This window comes from Hirundo rustica, chromosome 1, assembly GCF_015227805.2.
Source record: "Hirundo rustica isolate bHirRus1 chromosome 1, bHirRus1.pri.v3, whole genome shotgun sequence".
NCBI lineage: Eukaryota > Metazoa > Chordata > Aves > Passeriformes > Hirundinidae > Hirundo > Hirundo rustica.
The window spans coordinates 73,648,837-73,669,707 of NC_053450.1; the positions used below are offsets into that span (position 1 = coordinate 73,648,837).

At 39.7% G+C, this 20,871-nt stretch overlaps 1 protein-coding gene across 7 annotated transcripts in view; it reads right to left on the reverse strand.

Annotated features, from left to right (window-relative positions):
- Nucleotides 1-18,491: 18,491 nt before the first annotated feature.
- The window catches only part of CTNND2 (catenin delta 2), a 641,697-nt gene continuing 639,317 nt past the window's right edge, over nt 18,492-20,871 (reverse strand). For all 7 annotated transcript variants that reach the window (XM_040063932.2, XM_040063957.2, XM_040063974.2 and 4 more), the window contains one exon: nt 18,492-20,825. In XM_040063932.2, the coding sequence (XP_039919866.1) occupies nt 20,565-20,825 (261 nt within the window). In that variant the 3' untranslated portion in view covers nt 18,492-20,564. The remainder of the gene's footprint in view (nt 20,826-20,871) is intronic.

Consider the following 20,871-nt stretch of genomic DNA (forward strand, 5'->3'; position numbering starts at 1 on the left):
TATTCTTTAAGCAGGTGGCAACTGGTACTCAAAGTATGCAGTAGGTCTGGAAATAGCAATCAGACATCTGCTGTGTGTGGAAATGAAGGGGGAGGGGGAATGTGTGTGTCTGTATATACACAAATATCTAAATATACACACATACATATAAAAATGTGTGATCATATATGCATGCATCTGTGTACACATGCATGCATAAACAAATATGCATGCATATTCTAGATTTTCAGAATAAACCCACAAATTAATCAGCTAACACATTCTGCTTAAGAGTTTTTCTCTGATTTCACTGCTAATATTTCCATATGGGGTTTTGTGTTCTGAAAATAAGGAAGTATTTTCCTGTCTGAACCTCCCCCACTCACATTATCTTCCCAGACAACACAATTTCTCTTCTTTATTTTCCATCTCATGTTCTTTCTCAAAGAAGCACCTCTGACTTCTTCTCCAAAATCACAGGGCTCTGACAGTTATCTGCTCTTAACTGATTTTTTTTTCTTCTTTTTGAAATACAGCATTCCTGGCAGCCCAACACCCTGTACTGTAGCTGCATTGTAGTTTTAAATTCCTCTCCACCCTCCACACCCATTAGTCACATTCTTCTCCCCATGGTGGATCTCTCTATGTTTATCTTGCTCACCATGATGAATTTACCCAGTGCTGGTTAATGATGTACTCACAGAGTCAATTCATAAAACTAAGTTAGGTATTTATTAAGAGCAGTGATGGAGAGGTGCAATTGCACCTGCCTTTTAGCAATGTACACAGGCTTCAAATCATGCCTTCCTCAGACTTGGACTCACCAATTCCCGTGCAGCCTAGTAGCTGATTTGAAAAATAGCTTGGTATGGCTTGGATTTCTCAGTTATTCCGCTGTCAGTTTATCACTGTAATATCTGTATGGCACTGCTGTAAAGCCACGTGTGAAGCGATGTCTATTCCGTGTTTTGCACCGGGGCAGTTGGCCTTGAGACAGCATCTCAAAAGCATTATGTTGAGCTGTGCAACTGGAATGGTGTTTGCAAGATAATCTAGTTAATTATCTCTGCCAGAAATCCCATGCTCCTCCTTCCAATAAAGTAAAATATCTTGGAGGGAAGTCTTTCATCTGCTTTCCAACAGAACCAGTGAACATTTGGGCAATATTTTAAGTTTTGTTGTATGTGTAGGAAATGTGTCCTGGAGGAACGGATTATAAAATTCCAGGAAAAACTTGCCTGCAACAGTGGCCTTACATTTATTTCATGACAGGTACAAGTTAATAAGCAAAAATACAACTGCACTCCTGAACTTAATTTAGTCAGCAGTGTTTGAGCTCATGCATGGAGCAATTAGAAATACCCAAACTCTTCACTTTACCAAAGAGAAAAGAAAAAAAACCCCACATCTCTTTGAAGTAGTCTGAGACAATTCACTATGAGAAGGGAGTGACTTCTCCCATTTGTCCCACATGATTGTACCGAAAGAAACAGAAAACTGGCAGCCTTCTCAGATCGATCTTCCAGTTAAAAACAATTTAGGTTTTTTCTGAAAATATAAATTATCTTTTACACAGTAGTTGATTCTTCAAGGTGTGTGTTCAGAGTGGTTACTAAAATCTATTTCTGTGCAAATGATGTGAGACTTTTGCAAAATGGTGAAAACTATTTAATTACAAAAGAAATCTGAGAACTCTGTCTTTTCACCATTATATCAGAGCCTCCAGAACTTCACTTACTTAATTACAGTCAAGAAATGTTTGAATGATTTTGAATGTAGGATAGAAACTAGAGATGATAATTTCTCGGTTTTGCATGTGATACCTTGCAATAACCAGGGATTTTGAATTATGGAGAATAAATGAGCAAGAGGAACTGAGGCTGTGTCTTTTGTCAAGTGAAGGCATTTTCTGGTGTGCCCTGCCTCCCACCTCTTCTTATTGCTCCCATCAGAAGTTGTTCAGGTGGATTTCTCATGCTTTTATGTGGTTCTGGTTTGGAAGAGACACCAGGATGCTGAAGCACCTTCCTGCTGTGAAACAAGAATGTGACCCAGGCCTGCAGGACTGGGGCATAACAGAGGGTTTGTAAGTCATATGAAGTGCTGTGTCCATTATTTTCTTGTTCTAGAATTGATCTTTGAAATCTTTATGGTCCAAATTTCAATCTGTGATGTTATCATGAATCTGTAGATAACATGCTTTAATATCAAATTGGATTATTCATTACCAGTATCAGAATTGTGCTAAGCTAGATGCTGAAATACATACTCATGTACCAAATATGCCTATACACACACACATACACACAAACCATGAGTATATATAATATATACAAATGGCAATGCACATGCTTTAATAGCACTCTTACAACATTTTGTTAATTTTATTTTCACTTTACCTCTGCATGCCAGATTTAAATTTTGATTTCAGTCTTTTAGCTTTTCTTATTAAAAACAAAACAAAACAACACAACCAAAACAACAACAACACACAAACAAACAAACAAACAAACAAAAAACACCCTACCAAATTTTTGTAATGTTATCAGAATTGGGTTTGGGGGTAGATTCTTTTCTGCCTTCCCCCCCCCCCCCCCCCCTTTAGAAAAGAACTTTTGCTTTGAAAGTGAGGTTATTATTTATAGATTCCAAGCCAGGTGCTGTAATAGACATCAAGATGATGATATAAAATTGAAATAAAATTTGAGAGACCAGAAACTGTTCTCAGAAAACCAGAACTAAATATTTTAAATATTCCAAAACTTAGTTTTTTTGAGTAATAGTAAACGAAGTTATATGCTTGTATGTTGGTTATATAGTCAAGTTTAGGACTGACTTTATGAGGAACCTGACTAATTTTTTTTTGAAATGTAATTCCTTAATAATGAAAAGTCAGTATTTCTGATGTTGTGGGTTTTTTATAACCAAAAAGCATTAGGTTTAAGACATCATTATTTCTTAAGGAGCTCTGAAATGATTGTTGCCCAGTCAGGAGTCAAGGTGGCAATGAACCCTTCAGCTGCATGAGAGACCAAACCACAACAACCTCTCTGCTGAGGCAGGGGTCCTTTAATGGAACTTATTGAGTGGTGCTGATCACACAATACTTACTCAAATCTTACCAGGGAACAACCATCTTTGAGTCACTGGGGAGAATCAGTTTCCTTCCCTGCAAGTTCCTTAAGGCTTTGATTCAGGTGGCTGACATCTGCTTCTAGTGGAAAAGTCAGCAGACCCGCACCTAGAGCTGAGCAAAGTCATTTCTATAACACATTGAAAACAGGAATGTCAACTGACCCTAACCAGATGAGCCTCACAAACTGTTAATAAATTGGAGTGAAATATTTTCTTGAGCTCAGTATAATACCAAATCCCATCCTGTGGCCAAATATGTGAGAAGTTAAAAATTCCAGACAAGCAGTACGTGTGCCACGAGGATGTTATCTGTTGTCGATATAACATACATCAGATATCAGAGAGGGGCCTGCTTGGTGAGCCTGAAAGCTATAAAAGTCTCAACAGAGAAATTACAAGCTGCTTTATGAAACCATGTCCAATATTACAACTAAGGCAACATAGAAGCAACACAGGAAACCCACACTACGATGATAAGCGCTCAGCTGAGCCGTGGTGCCCTGAATTGTTCTAAGCTGGATTTTCATTGTTGTCTCATCTCCTGCTCATGTTCGTGCTTGCTATCAGTCAGAACAACATTACAAAACGGAATTGTCATGCAAAAATTTTTCAGGTCTTAAATATAATGTCTGGCATTTGGACTCCAGGGAGTGTACAAAGTCAGGTCAACTTAAGGGAAATTAAAATAGTTTTAAGCAGAAATTCCACCAATTTACCTGGAAGTGACAGAGAAAACTGAGGCCCCTGTTCACCCTCAGGGCACGGAGGGACACTTTGCAGTTCAAAACCCAAGTGGGAAGTTAGGACTCTAATCCTGGAAATAATGCCCAGTCCTGTGCAGCTTAACACCTACAAATGGTCTTGTAGAACCTTGGGTGTACTCATGAAGGCAGTGGTACTCACATGCAGAAATATCTGCAGCATCGAGCCCTAATGATAAGTGGGAGTCCCAGATGTGGTACTTGTAATTCCTATTTCTCAGGCCTAGTTCTAAACACAAGAAGACTTAAAATAAGAAGGCCTGCTGTCCTAATTGTACAGTGAATTGTGATCTTAAATATCGTAAAATTGTTTAAATCATAATAAAAAGGAAAATAGATTTATGCAGCTACCCCCCTTCCCCTGAAATCCACTTCATTTTTTTTCTCACTGACCCTGAAAGCGGTTTAATTTTTATATTTTATCACACTCACTCTCTTTCAGAGAATAATATGCATTTTAAAATTAGGAAGACTTGAATGGTCCTTTTTTGCTGACTAAAACTGGAAAAGGTCAGTCTTGCCTTGGGTTCTTTAAAATTTAAGCTCTTGTCCATTTCTATTGTTGTTGCTGTTAAAATATTATAAGTAAACATCCAAAATCTCCTAAAGGTGAAACAAACATCTGGTGCAGGAACTTCCACGCCAACATTTAGCCTCATGGCAATGCAAGTTTTAGCCCAAATTTCAACTCAAAATGAAAAGGCAGAGGGACAGCAGGGATTCGGGACCTGTCAGGGTATGCTTACCTGTCAGTATTCTTTCTATCATCTGCCAACTAATTAAAGTAATCTTGTCAAAAAATTAAATTAACACTCAAGTGACATGACAGAGCTTTAGATGTCCTGGTTAGAGGTTATCCCATTTCTCTCTTCTTGGCTGCAAATAGCAGTTACACAGGGCTTTCTGCTGCCTTACTGATATTATTTTCCATTGCACCACTGAGATAATGCAGAGATGATTAATCTTTCTTCTTCAGAAAGCCAACTTCTTTTACTCTCTCTTGTTGAATTTTATGCACAGCTGCCAGATAGAACAAGGGTTGCACACTGGAAGGACTTTGGGCTGTAGAAGCAGAACATAAAGAGTGAGGATATGGTGCCCATTTTTGCTGGCATTACTACAAACACACTGTGCAGACCATCAGCTCTTTGGTAGAAGATGTACTTTATGAAAGAGGGTCAGGGAGAAATTTTTCAAAAGCAACTCATGTTTGCTAATGAGATCTCCTGAAAAAAATATCTGTCCATGAAAATTATGTCCAAAGCTTTAAAGTGCCGAACATTTTATAATTTTTTAAAACTGCTTGTTAAGTTTATCTGTGTGCTTTGCATTACCGTGATTCTTTATCCATGTAATAGTGTTTTGCCTCTTACAGACATTTGGGGCCATGGAATTCAGTTTTGTTTAGAACACCATAACAACCTCAGAAAAATCACGGAGACAAACACATTGGGTGGGCAAGAAGGCATCCCACTGCATACACCTCATCCTCATTTTCCACCTCTGATGTCTGTGATCTGTTAAATTCAATCAACATAAATAGGGCAGAGGTGGAACTATGGGTAGGTTTTCTTCAGAAAGCCCCCAGTACTAATATCAGAACTGAATTGGATGAAAAATAGATTGTTTATGAAAAACTCAAGTAAAAAGGCCTGTTAAGTTGAAAAGATTGGAACAATCACTTGAATTTAGTGAAAATATGACAAGCAAAAAAGGAAGCTGAAGCAGCAGTATCAGCTAAAAGTGGACTTATCAATGAATTTTATATCTCTCCATGGAGGGGGAAGACTCTAGACATAGGAAAAAAAAACCCCTGCAATCTCATTGAGGCAGGAGAAGAAATTATAAAGGATACAAACACGCTTATGTAAGAGGTAAATAAGGTATATTGTAAATGAATGCTGAATTAATTAGCAGTGCTTGAAGGGATTATTTTGCAAGAGTACCACATGAAGAGAATGCAAGAGAGGAATTAAATCATATAAATCCAGCTGGGCTGAGATAGGCTGTATTCAGAAAAAGCAAGTCATAAAAACAGGTAGGAATATCAAAGTGAAGAAAGTCTCTTGATGAAGTGCCAATACATTTGCTGAGGCGACTTGTTATGGAGGATATGTTTGATTGCTTTCCTGAGTCTAAGAAAGTACTAAGCCAATGCTGTAAAAGCTTTGCAGAATATCTATTTAAATGTGGAGAAGTGTTAAGCTCAGCACAAATTATTCAAGTGATATGGTGCTGCAGAATATGAAGCCTTGGCATAGATTACTGGAAGCATCTGTAGAGAGACTGAAATTTAGATGTGTTAGACAGTTTCATGACAGGAGAGAGTGGAAAACTTGCTGTATTTATTTTCTTGAAAATTGAGAGAAAAAAGACAGCTACAGAAATGTTTCTTGTAGAAATGGAAAAGGTACATGTTGCGGAATGAGAACAAGCAAGCTGCTTTGGAGAACATTGTATGTGTCACCGTCACCAGAAAGGGTGCTCAAAAGAGAGAAAATATGAAGAGGACAACCACAGGATATGCTGTATCACATAATGAGATGCAAAAACTTGTGATGGCCTATCAGCTAAATGTTAACTATGGCAACAATTTCTTACTTAGGCACGAGTTAGGGTGGTTGTTGGCAAGACTGAATCCTTGACAGGAAGTGAAAGGCATCCTCCACAAATGACAGCAAAGGACAAGGCCTTAGAGGATACAGTTCTAATACCTCTTTCTGATCACTTTTTTCAGTGCACCTTGGCTCTGTGGTGTAAGTGTCACTCAGATTGGCTCTATTCTTTAAAGGTTGTGTAGAAAATCAGTGTGCTTTAATTTCTGGAAATTATGCCATATAGTTGATCAAATGCTTAGCTGCCCTGTGAAAGGGAAAAAAAAAAAAGAAGACGCAAAAGATATTAGTTCAGCTCCAGACAAGCAGGGGGATTAAAAAGAAGAAGGCAGAACTTAGTCTGGGTTGTATCAATGCACCTCAGGACTGTATTGGTAGGACAGTCCTAAAATAACAGACAAAGAGACAGTGGAGAGAGATGCCACGGACTTCACATTCCAGACAGGATTTAGAAGCAAGGAAATTTTTAAGAGATGGTTGGTCACAGGCATGGTAAAGAATAATGCAAATGTTTTTAACTTCAACCAAGGGGAATTGTATGACAGAAGAACAGTTAGGATTTTTGCCTCTTTTCTAAAAAAATGCTGTACCCTTTGGGAATACAAAACACAGGGGGAATGTATCTGGCATCTCAAACACAGGCAAATAACCTGTATTATCGACACATTCAGTTTCCTCTTCTCACAGGGAAAATGCAGTCTCCACATATGTAAAGAAGATGTCCAGATAGACAGTAGGGTGTTGGTGTCTGGCTCTCCCACCAGCCTTTGGAAGCCATCAAAAAGCTTTGTTCCAAACTCTTCCGTGCCCAAGCTTATGATCAGATAGATCTGATTATGGCCATCAGTCAGGCTGCATGTTAAATTCTTCCTACGACAAACATCTTACTGCCTACTTTAGCACTTCCATGGCTGGGCAAAAGGGGCTGCAAGCTGGGTGTAAAAGCTGGGTTTTTCAAATGAAGAGTCCACAGCATTTACCAAATCCTCGATTTGTTCTGCGTACTGCCACCGAGTATTGGCTTTGGGACTCTTGTTTGTTTTGGGATGTGGTTTTGTGTGTGGGTAATCCATGCCCTCCCAGCTCTGCTCTACAGATACAGCATGGTATTCTCATGATGATTTTCTTTCACAGACATCTGTCAGCAGATAAAAGCCTTTGAAGCAGAGCTCTCTCTTCAAGCTGTTAACCCTGTGACTAGCTACCGCCTTGTTAGTTCTCTAGTACGTTAGATATTATTTTGGATTCTGTAATTATTTTCTCTAACATTAATGTAGCTTGCAGTTGGCATCAAAAGCCATGGATTTTGCTCACACTGGTTTTCTGCAAGAAGAAACAATTCTTTAATATGCAAATCAGAGCAGCAAAATTAGATGAATGTAGTCAGCATGCCCTTGAAGGAAAGAAAGGCTTTCATGGAAGACTCAAGGTTGCAGTTATGTTCCTAATAGTGAAGAAAAAGCTACTTAACCTCTTGGAACGGATAAGGGGGAAATAGTTTTCTCATGAAAAAGAAATTATTCTTGTGTAAGATATAAACAAAAAAATTGGAGCTAATTAGTGGGAGGGATGATATGCAGAAACGGAACTGTCATTTTGACAAATGCTGCAGACTTACTTTCTTATTTTTTTGGATGTAATGGATATTCAAGCTCTAGTCAACATCATAAAACAACCTGCCCTCACACACTCTCCAGGAATCCATCTGGAAAATATCTTTACATAAGAAGTCTTCTTATGCTAACAGGTGTTAGATTAGGCAAATACAATTTAATTTGTCTACATCACTATAGAAAGATTGTGAGCCTTAAGATTTGATGACTGACATGCAATATGGCCATGCAGACTCTTCATAGCTTGGTTTGCAAACCCAGGCAAGGAAGATTTTTCTAATGAGTGCAGTTTCCCTTCAGGACTGAAAAGTAATATTGACTTACTGAAATTCATGAAACCCTCTTCAATGAGTCCCTGTGCATGTGTTTTTCAGAAAGCACATATCTAGATGAGAAGCTCAGTTAAAATGTATGTTTGTCCTTATTCAGAACTTCTCTTTCCTCCAGCCTACATCACATCTGTGACGTTCAGAACAAGACATGCTCCCTGCAACATAAAACGTTTATTGACTTTGATTGGATGAGTAAGTGATTTCTGGAACTAAACTTGACCCAGGACAAAAAAGCTCTAGACACTCTCTGATGTAAGTCCAGTGTTAGGATCTCATTTATGCTTTTATGAAGACCCTTCAGACAGTTTTATAAAGGACAAAACTCCAATGCCTATTGATCTTTATGAATCGATCACACTTCATTCTTGATGCCTCCTGAAAGCGATAGAAAGCCAGTTAGGCATTATTTGATTATCACTGTAAGGCATTAATGTCTTCAGTGAATTAATAGAAATTGCAGCTAAACAGTCTTTTTCCAGAAAAATCAATATAATCCATATTGTTCTACTTAGCTCTATCAACATTAAGGAAATTCAATAATAATGCAAATCAATTATCAAGCACATAAAAAAACCATTCATCATCCTTTCAGGGGACAATAATAACAGCATAAAGAACACAGATGAGAACAACGGTATTTGATTTCTTCTGTCTACACTGAATTCAGTCTATATTTTAAAGCATCTGTCCTAATCAGAGTCAGCTTCATCAGGCCATAGGTAAAGGATATTCCATTCTGCTTTTGGAAAACCCAAGCTCAAGAAGAAAGGTTGGATATAAAAAAATCTCCACTTCTGTCCTAGGTTACAATGTAAAATGTGCCCAAAGTATGTATTCTATCACCATCTACATGAAATGTTGTTGTGCACCACTGTTTCCCGTGCCCCCTCCCTCCAGACTATCTTCTGTTAATGGCCCATCAATACCGTCCTGCATGACTCATAGATAACTCTCCCCAGGAGCTATCTCTGTTTAATAGGCAATCAAGGACCCATTACAAAACTGATAAAATGATATCAGTCCATTGTGAGATGCTCCACCCAGGGGGAGGAGCCAAGCATTCCCACCTGGATATAATCGGGGCCTTGGGACAGCACAGGCAGCCTTACCCACTGGATTCCCAGCGGACAAGAGCTACCAGACCTTTCTGCAAGAACACTGCTTCAACAAGACCACTTCATCTGGACTGCCACCACCACGGTTTCAGGTTGTATTCTGACTCTGTCAGTGATTTTTTGTACCCTTGCATGTGTTTTATTTTATTTTACTTTTTTTTCCTCTCCTATTAAATTGTTTTTTCTGACTTGGAGTCTCTCGCTGGTTTTGCCTTCAAGCCAGCACAACTTCCAATTTTCATTTTCTTGTGGAGACCCCCTCGGCTGTAATTAGCCTTCTACGGACTTCAACAGGACTTTTGTTCCACATGTTACTGAGTCCTTTCCCATCATATTCCAGCAGAAATGTATGCCATGTGGCATTTTCCTCTCCTGAAAGCTTTTGATTTTTTGATTTGCCCAAAGGAATTTTTCTTTTCCAGCAAAATGAAACAAAACCAGAATTGAGCAGTTCTGTGACTTTGATAGCTGAGAGCTGACTGAAGCAGTACATTATTTAAATAATTTTTGAGGTCCTCACCCATAAATTCACAGTCAGAAGTGTGCTAGGAAAAAGTACCTCCCCTTTTGGTTTTCATGCTGAGACAGACATGGATGCTACACTTATCTACGGGTCATGGATACTTGGTGCTGCACACCAACGACTTGGAAACACTGCCTGATTTTTGATGTAGTTTTAGCAGGATCTCACACATGTGAAGAACAGACACACATTCAGACCTAAGCTCATTTTCCTTGCCTAAGCTTTCCAGGCTTGAGAAATATAAGACCAGAGCTCCTTCTGCCCTGAGTATCCTCTTCTGACACCCGTGCACTGAGTGGAAAATGCAGTATCTCCTTTACACGTCTGGTGCTAACCAGTTAACATCCAGTTCCTGTTACAGGTTGCTTGGTTTATGGGCACACCCATACTCTGTAAGTGGTATTAGCTCGGCCTTGGGTGCAGCCCGTGTCCTCCTTCCCTCACACATCACATGCTGTTCGTGACTTAATCTGCAACTGTTTAATTGGTGATACTTTATCCCTCCGGCATTTGGGTGAGTATTTTTGTTCATGCTGACTGCTGACACCACACAATTGTGCAAGGCTAAGCAAAACCTCAGTTAAGACATATAAATACTGAGACGGCCAAAAGAAGATGGATAGCAGAGCTGCTGCTACAAAAGTTTCTAGGATAATTTTTCCATGTTCTGCTAAAATGGGTTAGAACCCAGACAAATCCAGGCCAAGGCTGAGGTTTAAAGCATTCTGTTATTATTATAAAGATTAGAATTTACTGTAACTGTACAAATGCATAGTTGCCATAAATATAATTTTTGTTTGACAACCTTGCAGACATTGGCATGTCTCTGTCCCATTGTCTGAGTTCAGTGAAGTCTTGGTTCCCCCCTGGCTCTCCTTAGCTCTTGTACCTCTGCCAGTGCCCCCATGCATGGGACAAGCTCTGTTGCTGTCCTGTTGTGGCCAACCAAACTGTGCCAGAGGACAAGCTGCTGCAAAACCCTTGGCAGTCCCATCTCTTCTGGGGAAGGATGAGTGGCTGGTCCCTCCTGTCCTGAGAAAAGGCACTGAAAGGCATGTCAGCAAACTGCGTGTCCAGCTTAGCAGGCAGCTGTGCAGGACCTGGCATACTCATTGCACCTCTTCCTCTTCTGCAGGCACGTTGCCTTTCACCCCTTTCTATGACCAGGGGACCTCTTTTTTCAGGGGACACTTTAAACCCTCTCAGGATCTTTGCTTTGCAAGTCTCCTCTGTTACATCCAACTGCTTTGACTTCGCTGATCCTCAGCTCACTTCACTTCCCAGTAGCACTATTCCATATCCTGCTTGTTGAACCAGGTATGGCAACAAGTCTGCAAGGATGGCAGTGGCAGTAAGGGGAGCAATGGATACATTTAGGGAGGTTGCTAATAAACTGGCTTTCAGCACCCTTAGAGGTGCTGAGGGGAAGAAAATTAGGCTGAAAGGTTTTCTGCATGCAATAAGTTGAATTTCTCCCTTTGCCATGGTGCACCCTTTGCCATTGGAGTACTCACACCAAAATAAAAGAGCTGTGGGGCCATTATACAGTTTTAGATGCTCCTAGTCCCTTGTGGTGATTTCTAATCATCACATGGCACTAGGCTGGGGCAGTCACAATCCCCTTTCTGCCCTTCTAGCCCTGTGTGGGGTAGACAAAGGCCTTGGAGCAAGGATCAGGGGTTCAGTTGTGACAAGACACAAAGCTGCTGATTTGCTTCCCAAGCACCCACTGCTTTGCTGAGATTTCAGGAAGCTATTGTTGGCCTTTCAGAGAGGTTCCAACAGTGCCTTGACAGATGGTCTTGTGAGAGGCAATAAGTGCCATCAGCAAGGCACAGAGTAAATCCCTGGAAGTAAAAGAGTCCTGTTTTTTCTGGGATAATTCATGATCTCTGGACATGGTATTGGAAACACAATAAAAGACTACATAGTTCATTTCCCACTTTTTACCTCCCTCAGTCCAGCAGGTCTGGCTTAGTTGTGACTGAAGTTGTCCTGGTTTATAAAACTAGTTTTATTTTAAAAATCTAAGTTAATACAGCAGACAAACATAATACTTAAACTGTGGCAGAGACAAGATAAATGACAGCCATCATCTGTCACTTTATAAAGTAGTTCCACAATCTTCCTGTCTTTTAACATCTCTTTAACCTTAATTTTGCTGATTTGAAGAGTCATTAATTAACTATGTATATTATACACAGCTGATAGACCTGGAATTTCACAGTCTGTTAAAGTACATAATTTCCATTTCCATCACAGTGTTGCTAAACCAAACCGTTATCTTAAACTACACATATACATCAAATTTCAGGAAATCAAACCTACTTGTCTCCAGCTGTATATTTTTCAATTATATTTCTTAATGTCACTCTTCTTCTTTTTGCTTGTTCAAACATATTCCACAGATGGTTACGTCAAAGATGTTATTGCCCTAAACTGTATTAATAAAAGAAAAAAAAGAAAAAGAAAAAAAAAAAAAAAAAAGAAAGAAAAAAGAAAAAAAAAGAAAAAGAAAAAAAAAAGAAATAAAAAAGAAAAAAGAAATAAAGAAAGAAAAAAAAAAAAAAAAAAAAAAAGGCAAACCCCCTAAACTACAGACCTGACATGCAAGCATTGGCTCTGCACCTGAATTTTGATAATTGCAGAGGACCATAACAACTGCTGCATTATTAGAAAAACTCAGAAGAGAACAAAACAAACCCAAAAATAAGTTCCTAAACCATTCTAACTGAAGGCAGATAGTGATGGGACAGGTGGAGCGGTATTAAACTATAAGACAAGAAATTTAGATTAGATATTAGGAAGAAATTCTTCACAGTGAGGGTGGTGAGCCACTGGAACAGGCTGCCCAGAGGAAGTTGTGGATGTCCCACACCTGGAAGTTTTTAAGGCCAGGATGGATGGGGCTCTGAGAAACCTGGTCTCGTGGAAGGCGTCCCTGCCCACAAAAGGGAATTTGGACTAGATGATCTTTAAGGTCCCTTCTACCATTCCATGATTCCATGAACTGTTGTATTGCTACAAAAGATACCAGAAGACAAACAAACAAACAAACAAACAAACAGACTTATTAAAGAAATATGGGTATTGATCTAGTATCGATACCCAACTGTGACAGACAAAAATTCTCTAACAGTTTAAAGTTAGAAAGTGTATGTTTATTACGGCCGGGCAGCACGGCAGGGTATTTCCCTAATTCGAACTGCGAAATTCACAGGTAATTACAAAGCCTTTTATTTACAGAAGTGTTGAATACCCAAAATACAAATGCATATTCATACCCCTGTCACCTCCCATTCCTCGCTTGGTATGCTAATTGGCAAAAAAGGCTATTCAGCATGTGTACTTTGTTTCCTAAAATGAGTCGGGGGTCTATTCTGGGGAGGGGTCACCTAAAATGAGGAAGTAAGATGAGTCTTCCTCGTCCTGACCTTTCTACCTTTTCAATGCATTCACGACAAATGAATCCTTGGTAGAACTTACAGTTTCCTGTGTTCAGTGGGTCCTTTAAGAAGGAAATCTGCAGCCATCTTATGTCCTATTTACCACATTTTGTTTTTCATTACAAGCACAACTACATAAACATAAACCTGACAAGAAATGAGTTACAAGATCCGGGGTAGCTTATCTGAGATCCAGTTTCTGTTAACTGCGAACAAAGGTTACCTATCTACTTCAGCTAATTCAGCAACTTATTATCTTTCCTAAAAATCCTTAGTTCCTGAAAATTAACGTCTCACAAACAAGTCATCTCTTAAACTATTCTAACTGAAAGTAACACAAAAATCTGGACAGGAGGGTCCCTGGCTGAGCTGCAGAAGCAGAGTAAGGCAGAAGTGTCTGGTCAGCTCTGAGTCTCTTGAAGCTGCAGCACTCTCAGCACTCTCTGGCCAGCACCAGCTCTTTGGCCCCAGCCAAAGACTTGTGTCCTGACGAGGTTTAAGATGCTTCTGCCCAAGTTTGCCCACTGTGCCCACCCTTGACCCCCACATCCTCCTGCCCGTGGTGCTCCCACAGGCTGTGGGCTGTCCCAGCTTGTCCCACTCAGCCCTGCCCACAGGCAGCCTGTCCTTTCTGAGCAGCTTTCACACAGCTCACTCTTTTTACTCTTGACTGAGTGCTGGTGTGTCTGTGTAACAGGAGGCTGGCACTCTCTTTTTTCTTCCCCATGATGACAAGCCTGCAGTGGTAGCCAGGATATTGGAAGTGGTGGCTGTCACATTTGGCAATGCAGCTGCTATTTGGCATATTTTGATTTGCTTAATGCTGCTACAGCACTACAGTGGGTGGTGCTCTTGCCCGCATCCACAGACCTTAGGCAGAAACAAAAGCATCACAACATATTGTTCAAATATTGCATATTGTGCAAATTTGCAAAAAATTTGCCTATAGTGCAAATTCTCCTCCCTTCCTGCCACCCCAATAAAAAAGTCAAACCCAGGGTAGCTGAAGGAAAAGGTTGAGAGATTTTGGGGTGGTGGTTTTTTTTGTTAGTTTTCAGTGTTGTTTTTTTGAGGGAAAGGGTAGAAGTCTTTTTCAAAATGGACTGATATTTACATTCCCTTGATGACAGAGGTAATAATTGATTGTGTCTGAACACAGTAGCCTGAATTCCATGCCACATTTTCTCTTCAGACTTCATTTTATTAGCAAGTTACTGTCTTGATATTTAGCTATCAACATTTTCTGCCTATGTAACATTAATGTAAAATAAATAAATAATGTAAAAATCAGCCCCCACAGGCAGAGTTACTATTTTAATTGAATTTGTGAAAAATAATGAATCAGCAAACCACTGCTATTTTGCTTTCCTAGGTTTAGTGTCAAGTTTCAGATTTTACCTGCTTGGAAAAGAAAGGCATTTCAGCATCTGAAACTACTTATCCAACTACTGAAATTAACTGTAACTATCAGTCACTGTGAGTACTTTTTATCTATGTCACTCTCTGAAAGCAGTGAAAGTAAAAGTGCAGAGACGCAAAGGCTCTAGAGTAAATTTTGACAGACAGGTACTCACAAATAACTTTTTCTTCCTGTTACCTATTAGAAGGTTGCAGCCTTTGATATACTGGCAGGAGTGACCTTGATGTGCACATCCTTTGAGAAGGTTGTACCAATTCTTTACCTGTTGTCACTTGGGCCTGGTGAAGCTGACGGAAATCTTTCCAGAGACTTCTATGGGCTTTGAAATTGGATGTAAGCTAAACGTTTACAGGTTGCAAGAGTTTAGCATGCACTTTCTTCTGGCAAAGCAATACCAATGCTCACAGAGGAAGGAAACTGCTTTGAAAATTGCATTAAAAATACTAAAGCAAGTTTGATTGAGAATTAGGTTTAAGAATAATGAATAGGCATGGTGTCCTGCTAGAGCACTGCACCTCACTAACACCAGTACCCATCCAGGTGCCTTGCTGGACTTGCAGAGGACTGACTGTAGTGTGCTTCTCTTTTGAGCGATGAGGCCCAGCTGAGATGGTGCAAAACCCAGGGGCAGCACGGGGAAGGACGAAATAGAAGTGTTTGTATTATGTGGAGCTGTTTGGTTTGACCCTTGGAAGAGTAGAGCATGAGTTAGAAGCAAGTGCTCCTAACAGATGTCAAAAGGCGTGCGATGGCCAGTACAGCTCCTCTCACTTGCCTCTTAGAACAGTCTGGAAGGTGGGGATGCTCCTCTCCTCAGGTATCAAACACAGGCTTCAGCCCCCTTGCCTAGGGATGAGACTCAAATCTCTCCCTTTCAGCCTACATGTCTGAAACTGGCTTTAGGCCACTATTTAGAAACTGCCTAGTCCCTGGGAAAGAGCCAGGACTGCACAGTTGTTCAGCGGATGTTGGTGCCCATCTGTCCTCGAGGGAAAATGCTGGACTTCAAATTGAAAGTGGCTGCAGCTGCTCAACAAGCTCAGCCCTGGCCTGGGCAGCTGTCAGACACACACCTGTGCCAGGTATTTTCCAGCTGAGAGAAAAGGGCCTTTGCAGGCTGGACCTGTGATGGGATTGCCCCCCACGTGCCCCATATCCATGTGTCTGCTAGGGAGAACCTCACTCTGCCATTGGGGATAGTGGGGCAAGGGACATGTTTGCAAAAAGTGGCCTCTGTTTTAGCTGATGTTGTTTTGACCGAGTATGAAAGGCTTGGACCCAAAGTTTCTCTCAAGAATCATCCCTCTCCCCTCTCCTTCACAGCAGTCAGCAGTTTGCCCACATGCCCAGCATCTGCTGGATGAAGCTGGAAGTGCCCAGTGGTGACCTGTGACATCTCCCTGCTGCTCCCTCCCACTTTTCTAGCATGAAGCTTTGTGTTGCATCACACTGCTACTATTAAACGTTTTTTACATTAACCTCATGGTAATATTTGAAGATCTTGCTGTATAAAATCTCTCGTTGGCTCAATTCCACTATTAGTAATTACGGGTATGGATCTGTCTCCACGCACAAACTCTTCGTGGTTTTTTAGGCCCTTCTGTTTCCTCCCCGATTCAGGATTGCTGTCTCCATCTCTCCCACTCACGATACAAGCAATAACTCTAAACTCAGGGCTCTTTCTGTCTGCTGGCAGGAGAAGATGAGTAACAGCGACAGAGATGAGAAAGCCTCCCTTGCCATGCACTGGCATACACAGCCTGTGCTGTGCCAAGGTATAAAAAAAAAAGCCAGCATTTCTGATTTGAGTTGCAAGTCTCCTGGTGAGACGCTTCTGCAAGCTCATGAACCCAGGAAACAATTATTCCTGAGCCTTTACATGCACTGTGTGCTGGATCTTCCAGCAGTGCACAAGTAAATGAATGTTTTGCTCTTTGTTTCTTGGCTATGGTCGATATAAACTGTGGCCAGGATCATATATTTTACAGCATGTTCCTATCCAGTGGCACCAGCCTTGAGGTTTTCAGGTTTCTTCTAGGGCTGTAGATAAACTCTCTCTACTAGTGGTGGCAGCTGAGCCCTTGCAGACATAATTAGGGGTGAACTGGGTGTTCTAAAAAAAATCTATCCCCTTGGATGGTTGATGTAGAGCGGGATGTACTCATCAACCTCGTGGAGAGGGAGGGGGCAGTGACTGACTTGAGAGATGAAAGTTGGGTATCTGCTTAATATTTTAAATACCGCCATCACAAGGATCCGTTTGCTGTGTGAAGCTGGGCAGCTTCTATGGAGTCAACTTCTGAGTTTAAACATACTGCACTATGACCAGCAATTCTCCACAATACAGTAGGATTTATTAATAGAAAATACGTCAATATGAGTTTGTCTTTGTACATGTTAGCAACATGTACAGTGAAACACTTCTTTTTTCTCAATCTATATTGTTATAGTTCTTTTGTGTTATCTGACATAACCATTTATATTTTGGGCTTAAATATGTTATTTGTCAAAATGTACTTTCAGTGTTAATATACCTTTAAAATCATAGTTTATCTTTTAAATATTGAATTCATATTCTTTTTTTTTCAAATCAATATTGCTCATGTTAGTGCAAATTTGTTAAATCTTGAGATAGGTTAACCATTCCTTCCAGACCATAAACAGCATTTAATAAAACAGTGAGATTTATATAGCTCTACACAGCTGAACAAGATTCTAATACGAAGCTTGTTAAAAAAAAAAAAAAAAAAAAAAATCCGACATTTTACAGTACATCAATTGCATTTTATACATTTTTTTTGAACAGTTTTGTTTCTTCTCTATTTCTGTGTGTAATCTAGTACAAGAATGAAGGGAACAGCAATAGGTAATGATACTTTCCTCAGTATTAAAAAGAATGCATCATATATATCTTGCTCAGTATGGTGGCAGTGTTGTATTTCCAAACCCGGAAAAGAAGCCAGGTAATTCAACACCTTCTCAAAACCCAGTACAGCAAGAGTGAATCAGTAGGAGCACTTGCCACTACAGAAAAATGGAAACAAACCAACACAAAGTATAGACAAAAGGTATTTTATGCCACATCATCAATCCAGAATCTCTCACTTGAGCAATGGTCAACACTTGACTCCAAGTAATTCCTAAGAGGAGATGAAAGAGGGCAATGTGGGCATTTCAGTAGTTTGAAGAATGGAAATATATCCAACTTACAATAATCTCCTGTCTTAAGAGCTTTGAACAGAATGATGCATCCCCTCGGCCTGTTGGCAAACCTGCGCCTGGAGAGCTGCCCCAGCCTGCTGCTTGTCAGGCAGTCAAGAAGAACTTCCAGTTGCGAGCGACATTCTTTATTAAAAAAAAGGTTTTATACTGAAAATGTGCTTTGTTCAAAAGAGCACTGCAAATGTCACTTATTAAAATCAATGTAATAAATAAAATATAAACAACCTGTGTCCAAAACTATGAATAGTATTTTTATCTACCTCACTATACATCTGGCCCATTGTGCCCCTCCCACCCACCCTTTCTGAAATTTTTTAAAAATTTTTTTGCATGCTATTTTTTTCCCCCGTTTACTACAAAGAGCAAAGGTTACATATCGTACACTGGGAAAAGCTGCCAAAGAGATGAAACTATAGTCCTAGATTACCAATAAACCAATTCTACATCACAATACCCGCCTGCATGAACTACTTGGGCTGCGTCCTATAGAGCAGGTGATGACTCGTGAGAGACTTCTCTCCCTGCGCACAGCCAGAAGTGTGCCAGGTGATGTTAAAACTATTACAGTGACTAACCACAGAAATGTTTGCAGCCTAAAACAAATTCCTTATTGGCAATTTAAGCAATTTACAACTACTCCATTAGTCTTATGCTCTGAAAACTGTATGCTGAACTGTTTGTTGCCTGAATCACAGAAATGAAGAAATGCTTCTTTTTTTTTTCCCCTTCCAGCATTACAAGAGCTAAGATGAATATGCCAGCTCTTCTGGCCTCCTAGCCTATGTAGCTGTTCTTTTCTTAAAAAAAAAAAAAAAAAAAAAAGTTCCTTACATTTTTTAGAATTTTACTTTAAATGCACAGAAATGGTCTTTATTTTCATATTTGAGGAATGTGTTTTGGGTGTTGGGTTTTATTTTTGGTATGGGTTAAAATAAATGATTGTCCTAATGGTTCAAGAATTGGACCCTTCTGTAGTCTAAAGAGTTTGGAGAGTCCAGATTAAAGTCTGATGGGTCTTAGTTTTTCATTCCCTCAGGGAGACGGCAAGATCTCTGCCTTCCTTGAGCATTTACTGGTTGGTGGCTGGAGAGCAATGAAATTTCCTCAAGAGGAGATCAAAAGATACTTTTTTAAAGGAAATGGCACCTAAGGGTGATGGAGTTGGTGATAAAAAATCAGCTACCCCTTCTTTTGTGAGCATGTGGCCTAGCAATGTTGAATTGCTATAGATGGTTACGGAAGTGAGTAAGAGAAAGCACATACTGGAGTTTCCACTGTTTAAAAGAACTGAAAATCAAAGAAAAACTGAAGCTGAACAAGGAGAACATCAGATGAAAAGAAGTCTTACGCCACACAAACACACACATTCAAACACATGCACACGGAATACTATGCATACGTGGACACACACGAGTAAGAATGTGTATTTGTATGGTAGGTTCTTGGAAATAGACATTCTTAGCAAATATGGATGACAGATCAATTGTAATTTATTTTCTTTTAACACTGTATCATCATAAAGAAAACTGGTATAAATGAAAAAAATCTATTTCAAATATCTACATCTAAAATTTTAGGCAGTGAAAAAGCACTTCGTTGACAAGGAGTGTGGAATGATGAATGTTAATTGTCAGAAACTGCAGAATGCCTTTTTTTTTGAGTTGCCACAAACAAATTCACATATCAGAACAAACAATACTGCTAAATATTCCTTTTTGTTTTTTTTGATTTTTTTTTTTTGATTTTTTTTTGTTAAAACGCACCGGGGAAAAGAAAACAAAAACTGCAAATTCATACATCTTTCAAAATTTGAAATTGAAGCAATATTTAGAACCATAGATGAAGAAACACTGTGGCATTGGTGTAATATACACAATGCACCTCCTTTTTTTATCTGTAATGTACATCAAATACTTTACAACAATGCATTAACAAAAGGCAAGAAACATCTTGCTGTACAGAGGAAACCCCAAATGCAACTTGAAGCCTAGATTCACAATGAATGAGGATATTAAACAAAGTGTGAGAAGCTGTTCCCCATAAAGTATGTACGCTGCTCAGTAACTTGTGCTTAACTCTTGACCCAGATCCACTGTCATGTTCTTCCTCCTTCCTTCAGCCACGTTCAATATACAGCACTGAACTTCAGACTCTACAGGCCAACAGTAAAGTTGCCCCACACTGTAAAATATATATATGTATATATATATTTCTTTCTAATTACTCCCAGGTTTAGCTTTCGTATCTTTTAGCCTTCTAAAAAAATCTCTTAGTTTTTTCCATACCGGTTATCTGTGTCTTCCTATGGAACAGGCTTTAACAAACTAAATTTGCAGGAAAAAAAATGTCTCGTGGTATGCATGCACATGCACAGTTCCTGGAGCTTTTGTATCTGCCCAAGTCTCAAACCCAGGAGTCGGGAGAGGCTGGATAGTGGCTTGTTTCATAGTTAAGTTCACTATAGGGACGAGCAGCTGAGTAGAAGTCGACGTAGTTGCCAGTTGACTTTAGTCCCAGGTGCATGTTGTATTCGCTTGCAGGTGGACGATGATGCACTTGGTCCTCAAAGAAGGACTCGTCATAGTTTCTTGTTGAATTCTGAAATGGCTGATATGGTTCATAATCTTTTCTGCTGGGCTCCTGTGGAACTGGCTGTGTTGAAACCTGAAAGACAGCAATAGCCACAGCTTGTTAGATACAACTTATTGTA